At 47.7% G+C, this 12,288-nt stretch overlaps 1 protein-coding gene across 1 annotated transcript in view; it reads left to right on the forward strand.

Moving 5' to 3' along the window:
• The first annotated feature begins 206 nt into the window (after positions 1–206).
• KHDRBS2 (KH RNA binding domain containing, signal transduction associated 2) overlaps positions 207–12,288 on the forward strand; it is a 92,195-nt gene continuing 80,113 nt past the window's right edge. The window contains exon 1 of the mRNA XM_078772582.1: positions 207–233. Within this exon, the coding sequence (XP_078628708.1) occupies positions 207–233 (27 nt within the window). The remainder of the gene's footprint in view (positions 234–12,288) is intronic.

The following is a 12,288-nucleotide window of genomic DNA, read 5'->3' on the forward strand; positions in this document are numbered from 1 at the left end:
AGGAATCGTAGACCTCCAAAGCCACATCCTCTTGCCACGAAACGTCCAGGCTGTCAACCCAGTCGTGGGTGTCCGAATCTTGCCACGAGACGATAGAGTTGGCCGGTTCACCGAAGGCCTTTGGATCCTTCCCATGTAGCGAGAGAAACATCTCGGTGGTAGCGGTTGATGTGGTCCATCCTGTGAAAAATTTTCTCACACAAATCATGATTAGGGATTTCATTATAATCAAGGTGAGTACGATTCCCACGATTATGGCCAGGCCTGTCAACAGCCATTTTACGATGATTCCTGTCCATCCTCGGAACCAGGCTGCTATGTTGGACCATACATTATTGGCTTCTTCCCTCCCCCTTCGGCTATCCGTTAGGTCCTGGGTAGCGGCTTTAAGCCGGATGATTGAGGCCTCTATTCCTTCCGAGCGATCCGGGATGTATGTGCAGCATTTTCCATCGATTACCCCACATACTCCTCCCTTTTCTGCCAACAACATATCCAACGCCACGCGATTCTGCATCACCATAGTTCGCATGTGCACTAGCTCGTCTTCTACTTGTAGTTCTGCGATTCGGGTTTCGTTTCCAATTCGTTCCAGTACTAATGCAAGGCTATCTATTCGCCAACTATTCATCGTCACTCCCGCCTGGGGAAAAAATGCTCCTAGCAGAACCTGCCACCAATGTCCGTCCAATTTTACTGTTCCATCCGGGTTCCAAAGAGAGAATAGTTTATTCCTCTCGTGGATATGGGTATACCCTGTTTCATTAAAATGGTCTACCAAGTTTACCTTGGGGAAGATGGACCCGAGATAACAAGTCCCTCCCCAACTTTCGGGCAGGTATGGATATGCCTTGTTCCCGCAAATGAACATCACTCCATGGGGTGGGATAAGGGCAGAGGCCGTGCACTTACTAATTTCAAAACGAGTGGCGTTTGGTGCTCCCCAAGACACTGTTAGCCTTGTTACATTATGCTGGGCCTGGTCATCTATTGTTATTTCAAGGGTTCCTCCCTTTTGTCTCCCTCTGGCGTCGGGTGGCAGATTGGCGGATGGCAGGGTATGGGTGCATTCCGAGGTTCCCATCTGGACGTGTCCCTTTCCTATAAGACACAGCCGTCCCTTTTGCTCCGTCACCCAGACTGGGTCTGGTGGTTTGTCTAACAAAGCCTGCTTAATGGGTGGGGTATATCGAAACTCACGGGAACACACTGCTGGGTGTGGTCAGGAGAACCTGGAACGGTCCCGTCCACCTCGGTCCTTGTGGGTGAGGTACTCCACGAGCACCTGGTCACCGGCTGGTGGAGTTATGTTCACCTGGACTGCAGAGCCGTGATCCAATCTGCATCAGCACCCAACCGCCTCTTCGATTGGAGTCAACCTGCCTGTAGCAATCTAACGCAATTTTGTTAAACAAGAGTCACAACTTTACATTCATTGGTGCACTTTCCCCCAGTGCAAGCTAACCCCTTGTATCACCTTCTTATCACAAAAACAACATTCCACAACCACTTTCTCTTATTCCCTGCCTTTACCATCAACTTTTTCCAACCTTCTCCCTTTTCTTCTCAGCAAATCTTGCAAAGTCACTTGTCATTGACAAATAATCCATCTGATCCGACTTTCCTTTATCATCTTCGCACTTTCCCAAAACATTATTCACACTTACTCCCGAACCCTTTTCTTCAGACTCAATCCACATCAATACAATGTCCCCTTCCAGGCGCGTCTGTCTAGCCACTCACAAATTGTCCACAAGACAACGTCCCCATCTTTCACACTTCAGCTCCCGAGAGCTCAATTTTGAACAGGGGTAAAACCAGCAATACTCAATTACCTTCTGCCAAGCAGGAGGCCAGAGCATCATTACTCCCTCTTCCCTCTGCCCACCATAACTGGCAGACAGACAATGGCGAGCCACAAGCCCCAACCCTACAAGGCTCCAGCTCCCATCCAAAGGATACAAACTCCCTCAGACTGGCATAATCTCTTTGCCAGCTTATGTACGAACCAAGACTGCAAACAAATAGTTTTCCAATAAAAATCAATCGTGTCTGGAAATTCAAATGCTATATTTACTTTCACCAATTTCCGAAAATACCTCCCCTTAATCGTCTTCCCTGCATCTAATAATACATGATTTACCAACCATTCCCCCCCCCCCCCCCCCAATTATGATCAGTCAATGGAGAAACTCACCACATTTTCTCCATCCTGCTTTGTTGTCTTCCTATATTGCAACCATCATTTTTTGTAAACACACATATTTGTAAACATTTTAGCAGCTCGTAGTTAAATATCAAAATACCTCAACTGGTATTCTTCCTTTGATAACCTCTCCATTATCTTATCAATACCTTTACACCTAGCTTCAGGAACACGCCTTGTTCCAGGGGTGTGCGCATCCACATCCTTAAATTGGGGGACCCCCATTTGTATCCTGGCTTCCCCTCTACCTGGAGCATGGTTACCCCCCAAAATGACATTGCACGGACCCTTTCAATACCCGTCTAAACCTACTGCCATTATTCCCATGATCACTTTCAACGAACCAATTTTCCTAATCCACCCCCTCAACCCTCATTTCAATTTAAAGTCAATCCAATGTCCTCCAATACCTCTCCCAGCATCACACGCACTTGTTGCAGACACCTGTTTTAGCCTCTGGCCCAATAGCTGCCCAATATTATTATGAATATTCCCAATATCCCAATAAACAAATAATAAAAGGAAATAACCTGATCTATTTATTGAAATATATCTAATTCTCATGTTGGTCAATTTTCTCACCCACTGTGACTCACTCTCGTCAATCCTGCCATCCCAACCATTTTTCCAACGAAGATGACGTCACTATTTCACACCTTTCCTCCCTTGAACAGCTGGTGGTCCTCCAAGAGATGCATTCCGATGTAAATCACTTCAAAGTGCCTAATTGGCCCTCCATGGAATCGTACCTTTAACATTACCGGCACTGCCCTCTCTTAGATCAAATCCCACCTCTCTGACAGATGCCAGTTCATCTCCATCAATAACTGCAAATCCCCCACTGCTCCCACACTATCCTGACAGACTGCATCACTGAAATAAAATCCTGGCTTCAAATCAACTTCCTCAAACTTAACTATGATAAATCTGAAATAATCACATCATCTTCCTTCGAACTCAGAGCACACCGACACAGTATACATCAAACATTGGATTCATATTTCCACAGAACTCCACCACTCTGTTAAATTCTAAACATGCCCAATGGGCAATCCACTCTGCTCAGGGCTGCAAAATGCTGGATTCTAACTTTCAGCCCAAACACAGCTCTTGTCTGCCAGGCTGCAAAAATCAAAGCATTTTCAGTTCCCCTTTTTCCCATACACTAGCTAGTGTAAGCCAGCCAAACATAAACAAAGAGGTTCCAGTGAGCTGTGACCTACATAACTCTAAACAAATCCACTGGCACTTTTAAAACAAACCTTTTTTTTCCAGTCACTTACTAAAATAAAGTGCAGCTCTTGTCCGTAGATATACGTTAACCAAGATTACATGAGACTTGACAACAATAGTACTGCCCCATGGAGCAAGGCACCAGAGACAACTCCCCTCTCCACCTGGACTTACCCCAGGTAGAATTTGGCTATTGACATTAATTTACAATGTTATTGGATTTAAACCATCATTGTACTTGCAACATCATCTTCCTTCAGACTCGTTTTCCCTCAGGTTAATCTCCTGGTGTCTCCTTCACTGGTACCTCCCTGAACCTACAGAGAAAGTACTTGCACAACACATTTACAAACCAATTCGTCCCCTCGTTATATTAGGGGACATCTCAAATGTTCCACCACAATTCACAGCAGGTGACCACCCACCTGCCTTTGAAGTCCTTCTCAATCATCTTTCCCATGAAAATTTAATCGATTTGTCTGACGCACCACGTCTGTCCAGCAAATTTTTGAGACACCCAAGCATGTCATAACACATGGGCTGTCCAATTCTGAAATCTCACGAAACCTTTTCTGAGGGTCAAATGTAACAGACAGACAGACCGGCAAATAGGCAGGGGCAAACCCCGAGGCCCCAGACACCATCACCACACACATACCCCGCATCACATAGGAGTATCAGCTGGAAATATCCACCCGCTCTGATCCTCCAGAGCTGAGGAAACCAGCCAACCTGAGCCGGACAGCAAATGCCATATGTCTTCGTCCCAAATCAAGGGCAAAATTTTCACAATGGCAAACAATTAATATATTGTCCACATTCATCTTGGTCACCCCAACCCATCCTGGCTCTCCCCAAGAGCTCCGTGTCCGGACAGACAGACAGATAAACAGACCGGGTGAAACCATAACCATCCATCCTTCCGATTGGACTCAGCACACATGCCGCCCGCTCACCAGTCATGTACACTCAGCACCCATAAATGGCACACGCCAGCATCACATGTCATTCTTACCTTTATTCAACGCATTCCGCAATCCCAAGTCAGCCCCGTTCAAGTCCCTGTCATGCCGTTGAATTAACACCCGGTCGGTTGACTCAGCCTATCATCTTTGACTTTTACTCCCATGCTAAATCTGGAGAGCTGTTAATGTGGGGATATAATTAAATACATGTTTTAAAACCCTGTCTACACATGCTCTTCACACAGGCTCACTTTCGCCTGCCATTTTCCCAAGCAGACTGAATCCCACATTGAATCTCAATAAAAAATCCAAACTGACACCATCTATGTCTTAGCCCCCAAATTTACTCAGAATTAAATTTCTACTTTTACATCATATAATATCATTCCAATACCCAATGTGGTCAGGTTGCTACAACAGGATATCTGACTCTTGACCTCTGACCCAAAAATGCAATTGATGACATCCCATGTGACAACCTCATCACGAGGGTGATCTGCCTCAGGGATATACTTATCCAATACACATATACAATACACAAGTGGCCAGTACTCATCGACCTTGCGAATTGCTGCAGGCAATGTAGGGAACCCCTTGTCAATCATTCACACGTCAATGACACACATCAATCACACACACACAATGAACGCAAATACACACTTCAATGACAGACACTTCGTACCGGCTCGCATTCCACATCACTTCGCAGACCCAGTGTTGTTGACTCGTAAAATTCAAAGCACATCGACCTGAATGAGTCGTGTACAACACGCCTATCCGACCGACTGTATACATTCTCCATACCATACAGCATAAATTCATGCACATGGGATTGTTCTCAATCTTGTTCTCATGCACACTCATGCACACTTTGTACAATCTTGTTCTCAATATTTCAAGAATCTCTCCAATCCTTCCTGTGAACTTACCTGGCCCCTTGCTGTGAGCCTATTCACCCCTCTTCAGGCTCACCTGTCCTGTTCCCTGCGCTCCACCTGCCTCAGCACTTCTCCTGCCTACCAGGTTTCTCCTACCTGGTACCTGCCTTCTTCCTATTTCATTTATCCTTCTCCAAAAATCACATAAGGTTCATATTTCCAAATATTAAAATCACCGATATCTCACTTGAAATGCAAAACAAACGCTTCCAACTCTGGCATCCCACAGCCCTCCTTAGAGGCATGCTCTACAATGCAGCACCACTTTCACTCGGCACACAACGTACATGTGCTCACCACAACACATCACTCCAGGCCATCTCCTCACTCGCGTTGTTCACAAAGGTGCAACCACAACGCCTGGCTGCATCATTTTCCTTCCATCTCTCACTGTTTCAATCATTGTCTCTGGCTTGTTATAATCCTCCCACGCCTGCCTCGGTCACCTGAAATGCTGTGCACAGCATGGGATATCCGCATTCCCATCTCGATTCCGTCCCACGTCGGCCGTTACCACATCACCATGGCAACCTGCCTGCACGTCGGCTCGCGTGTTCACAGCTGGATTTCACACGCCTCGCGCATTATAATCCTCTCTGTTACTTCTTGCAGATCTAACCTCCTCTCTTGTCCGGAAAGAGCTAATACTTGACCTGCCTATAGCATATTTGTCAGAACACCCTCCGGGTACGCATTTTCTCCCCAATGCCCTTAAAAACGCACTGGATGTACACTTATTCACCCATGTCCCTGCTTTTTCTAGCTTAACTTAAAATACTCATCAATGCCCACGCCGGGGTCTGCTTTATACCTATTCCTTATTCTTATCCACCCACGCCGGGGATACCTTAACTGAGGGCTATCCCTCCTGGTGGTTCTAAGATCGGGTCGCTCCCCGATCTCTAACACCCCTTTATCTTAACACAGTACTCACGCCGGAGTATTCTTAACACCTATTATCTATCACCCACGTAGGGGTCTACCTGCTTCCCATGCCGGGGTCTACCTGAGGGATTATCCCTCCTTACCTCGGGCGCCCTGTATAAACGATTCGTTAATCCACCGCCGCTCTGGTTAAACTAAATTTGGTTCGGAATACAAGCTCAGGTACAGTCGACAGAGGCCCCCCACATCCAGAGGAAGGGAAGAGGCCTTTCAATTTAGGTGTGCAAAAAGAATTGCTTACCTCAGCCCAATTGATGCCGCCGGCCTGGCCTCTGCCCTCCCGCTTGGGACGTGAAGAGTCACCTCGAATCTGCACACTGGAGTATCCCACTCCTGACACCAGATATGTGGGGGGGTAGACCTCCAGGGAGGAAAGAAGAACAAGGATCAGAGCAGCAATGTTTTAATGAAATCGATTACAAACACATGTGGGGCAAGGCTCAGAAATGAACTGCTTGACACACAGCAGGACACCACCGAGGAGCTCACCGAAAATCAAGCAAATGAGCATTTCTTATATAGCCAAAAAATCAAAACAAAATCTCCGCTGAAGACAAAGGAATAAAATGGGCCCTAGAGACCCCCACCATGGTCCCTTCCTGCAGAGGGCCAAACGCAGACTTCAAAGATGTGGGAATAAGAAGTTTTTAACCTTCTCAGGCCCTCATAGAAGCAAACCAAACTTGGGCAAGGCTACAGGAGCATCCTCACAAATAGTATAGTTGTTTACTTGGCACTACAGCATTAATCAGTGAGTTAAATGATTGAGTACATAAAATCAAAGGATATATTATGAGATCCTTTCTCTTCAAGAGTAACAATACCCTTTAACTTGCAGGCAACAAGCATTATATGGTGAATCATCCACTTTGTAAAGGAAACAAGTTTCCCTGCACGTCGGCTGGGGGTTCTTCTCTCAATCTGGGACAAGTTTAAAGAGATTTCCAAGGCCGATTCTCCGAGCCGAGAACCGCATGTTTTCCAGCACCCAAATTCATCTGTATAAAAAGCAAACTTTGAAAAGCAAACCACAGCAAACCCACAATTATATATATTTTTCAAATGTTCTGATCCACATGGTGCCCATGGTTTAAACCCCATGGCTGACATATATATATATCAATCACACATTGTGAATGTCACATTGTGTCACATGAACCCGCAGCAATGTACTGTCACGTCCAGACAGAGCCCTGATATATATATATATATATATATATATATATATATATATATATATATATATATATATATATATATATATATATATATATATATATATATATATATATGTGTATATATATGTGTATATATATATATATATATATATATATATATATATATATATATATATATATATTGTTACTGATCGCGGTTTAGGATGTTGTTTGCCGAGCGAAGGCTCCGCGACCGAACAGTTGTTCCCCGACTCACCCGATTCACCCAGAACTTTGGCCGTATCGCACCGCAGCTGCCCAATCTGGAAAAGACTAAAACGACGAAATGCAAAGAGGAAAAGGAATAAGACGAGAAGACGGACAGAAGAGTAATTGGATTTATTATACACACAAGCAAAAAGAAAGCAGTCACGTTTATTTACAACACATAAGACGCAGGTGACACAGTGCAAATACTAGCTTATACAGACTTAATTAAATACCCAGGGACAAGACACACAGAACAAACTCACGTACACAAGAAGGGTGGAAAGGCAGGAGGTGGATGGCTGGAGGGAGAGGAAGGTCCAAGGGGGTCCTGCAGCACGATCGGCGCGTTTAGCAGCCGCCGTTCCTTCGCGGCCCTGCTCAAAACCGCCGTCCAGGCCCCAAGCGGCTGTTGAGTGTTGCTGCTGCTGTGGCCGCCGCTTGCTTTGCCAGGACTCGTCTGGTCCAAACCCTCAACTCAACAACACTCTTGCACGTCTCCCTGTCCAACCACTCTTTCTCTCTTGGTCCAACCACTCTTTCTCTTTCTTGGTCCAACCACTCTTTCTCTCTCTTGGTCCACTCACTCCTCACCACCGACCGACCCCACGCTTCTTGCGCGCGCGCCTTTATAGCGCCTCCGGCGATCAAGCCGCCGGCCTTCAGGACACGCCCATCGGTGTGCTCACCTCGGCCCTGGTTGGTCACGCGACCCTCTGGCTCCGCCCTTGATGACGACGGGTGGGCACGCCCCTCTTCCCCGACCCGAGCACATGTTCAATGGTGGTTTTGGAGGGGATGTAATTGGCAATCGAGGCTTGGCAATGACGAAAGGGGAGGTGAAAGGAAATGGAGATTTTGGGGATGGGAATGAAAGGGGATCTATTCTCTTTCACTGGTGCAATGGAGTACTTCAATTAATGGGAGACACAGCCTTACCCTAAAACACAGAATAAGATATAACTATCGAACAGGGGTATTCTATTATTGGCTGACGTGTATGCTTGTGGACTAATTATGGGATGCATTTTTACCTTTACACAGCTCCGGAGGCAGGGGGCGCAGAATAAACAATAATAATAATAATAAAGCACACAATCAAAAAAATATACAGTCCTCATATCCGCAACACTGCACCCTCCTCCTCTTAGGCACGTCCCGGGCCTACAACTTTTATTTAGTGTGACACGTAGGTGTAGTTCCCTCTACTTTTAACCTGACCCTGAGTGCGACAGTTTTAAAACATAAATAAATGTGTCCCGCTGCTCCATTGCACCCTGCCTAACAGACTCACGCCCATAGTTAACCGAATTGCGGAATTGTCTTCAAACTATACACTGACGGTGGGGAGCATTATTTACAATGACGCTATTTTTATTTACAAAACTAACCCAGGACCTGTGATTGTTCTTTCTGGGGGGGAGACAGTCTGCTCTGCATCAATGCACCATGAAAGCACCCAAAAACGCACCAATACACACCCAAGCACCAATCGGTGCAGTCACCATTGTTCATCAATGTTCAACAATAAAAAATAAATCAACAACCCCTAACCCTGCAGGTGATCTCTTGCTCTTCGGCTCCCTCTGCTGGTTATTATTATTTGTTCTTCCAGATGTTGTCTTTCTTTCATTTTCTTACTGGCGGCCTATTTGCAATAAAGTGTGCCCAACGTGTCCATTTTATTTTCTTTATTTATGGCCCACAGGGCCGACTACGTGTGGTTCACCTGTGGGGCATCGGTGCCCTGTGGCCAAGGTCCGCCAGCAAGATTTCGGGCCCTCATGGCCGGTTCCAGCAGAGGGGCCATGCCCCAACCCATGGGGTCCATAAGTGGTGCTCGGCCACAGACATGTGGTCCATAATGTGGTGCATCGATGCAGACAGCTGGTTCTGAGAGTTCCGGGCGCACAATGGCCGACTCACGCACGCTCCCCTCGGCGCCCCATAGCACACAGGTCATGTGGGAGACAAAAGAGACAATTGAGCGAGGGGTAAGGTCACAAGGGTACACATCAATAAGGCAATGCAAGGCGAAATGCGTACGGAGGGCGAAGTGAGAAAGCTCGTCCCTACCGTACGTCACCCCCCTGTCACCTACACTACCCTTGCCCTTACCCCATATTTACAAAATCTACCCATTTACAAATTCGTCACTACTGTCACGTCTTCCCCATATTTCTCCTATACCAAATTCGTCTCCACAATCCCTCTACTTCAAAATTTGCCATCACCAAATTAATCATCAATCCTCATAAGGAGGAAGAGATGGAACATCAAAGCACAATGTCACACCCACGTCATGATGCGTCTCACAATCCAAACATTTGCATCATAAAAAATAATCAAAACATGGCATGGTGTGGAGTACCTGTCACCTCAGGTGAGTGGATGCAGATGGTGCGAGGAGACTTCATCCTAACTACTTTCTAAATGACATTAACACACTTTACACTACCCGGGGTCTCTCCCTGCCAATCCATTGGCCAACTTACACTATGGGTTCTAAAAACCAATTCCCATTGACCAAACTGTGGTGCTTCTCAATTTGGGGTCTCACTCCCCCGATTCATCTCCCGGTGCCCTCGCACAATTTCTGGGCTGCGACGTGTAGCTCTCCCAGCAGGTCTACCCACCTGCACACCTCCACCACTGTAGTTGCCACCCGAGCTTACCTAGCTCCTCACCCTAACCTAACTAACTGGGGAAGACCCCTCCTGGCTCTGTCACCCCACTCGGTGCCCTCTGGCACTGGGCTACCCGGGTCCGTCCTCCGGATCCTCGGGCCCCATCCACAACAACTACTACCGGCTCCCAGAGCCCACCTGCGGCCTCACCTGGCCGACATCCTCACAGTGGTGGAGTGCCCAAACCAACTACACTCACTAACAGGCTACACGCCCAGCCATTTCCACAACACTAATGCACCCATCCAAACCCCATTCTGTCACCCGCACCACAGATGCCAATATCCAACCACAATTTACCTATACCCTCTACCTAACACTTACACTACCCGCCCCGGGTATTCGTGATGGGGGTCCACTCTTCCCCCATTCACACCTTCGCACCACCCACTCCACTCCATCGTTTCCACCATACTCACTCCACGACCATCCATTCCAATACTCCACTTATTCCACACTACCATTCTCCATACCTGTTGTTGCACACCTGTGCCCTCACACCTGGTGCCACCTGCACCCTCCTTTCTTCCTGGACCATTTGGTCATCACAATACGCATCACCATCACTCACTCATACACTGCTCCATCCACCTGTTCAGTTGCACACCTGTGCAATCACACCTGTTCAATCCTCAAACACACGGCATCATCTAAACTACTTGTTGCCCTGCTAACTTAGTGCTCCCCGTCTTCCCTTTAAACTAAGCACATCCCACGTCATTATAATCCACTCTACTCTACCTGCGTCCCCACTACAGGTGTCATTGTCACTAACTAATCTTAACGTCACCTAATGTCATCTTCTAGGTCCCTACACACGATATCCTAACCCACCCGGGCTAGTTTTCACTGCCATCAACCCCATAATCTAGTGCTCCTTTGCCCCCCGTCGTTGTGAGGGATGGTGGATTTGCCATCCCACCACATCGGGGAGGTCCTATCAATTTCGCTCGTCCAAATCCAACAAATCAAAAATTTGCCATTTACCGCTAATCACCGTACCAATCATCAATTTTTGCCTTTTTTCTAATTTCGGGGCCAAAACACTATCCTCATCACCCGTCTACTTATTAGATCCTCTCGGTGCGCCAATTCCCTTCTAAAGCTCGGCTTCGTACAGCCGAGCAATGAACGCGGGTTCTTTGGTGCCGGCGGCTGGATGCGTCCGGCACTCGGTGCAGGGACGGGGGCTTACCCGGGCCGAGATCCCACGCACCACCTCGGCGTGGAGCCATCCAATGTCCCGATCTCGACCTGCCGGAACGTCTCAATAAAAAGTGGTCGCCATGACGACCCTTCCTATCGGGCTGCCCGCTCCGCCTAGTGGAGCCCGGACGCGGCCGTTCCAAGCGAGGCACAGCGTGGATCGCATACGGCGGCCCTTTCGAACCCGCCGTGGCTCGGATCCCCGCTGGTTCTCGCGGCACGCGAAGCCCGGCACGCACCGAGGGCCCGATTCGGCTATAAGTCGCTCTAACCGCTAACCCGGTTACCGTCGATGCCTCACCTGCATGCTTACACGCATACGCTACCCCTTTCTTGCCCATACATCCAGTTGTTCCCATGCTCCTCGTCGTACCTTCTCTAACACACCCAGGTACACTCATTCCACTCACAGACTTGGTCACACACCTGACCACCGAACACCTTGGCACACATTCGTCGCTCGCACACCTCACCAACACACCTCTTCGCGCCCCTTCCTCGGTCACCTCTTCTGTGACAATCACAGGGGTGTTCTCACTCGCACACCCAACCACGTGCCTCACGACCAACTCAAGTGTGCATTCCCACACACGCTCTACCATTCCAGGTGTGCATCCTTCCATGCCAGGTGTACATCCTTGCTCACCTGTCACAACTAACTCACGCTCCGTGCCACTCTCACTA

Source organism: Myxine glutinosa, chromosome 2, assembly GCF_964187855.1.
Source record: "Myxine glutinosa chromosome 2, kmMyxGlut1.1, whole genome shotgun sequence".
NCBI lineage: Eukaryota > Metazoa > Chordata > Myxini > Myxiniformes > Myxinidae > Myxine > Myxine glutinosa.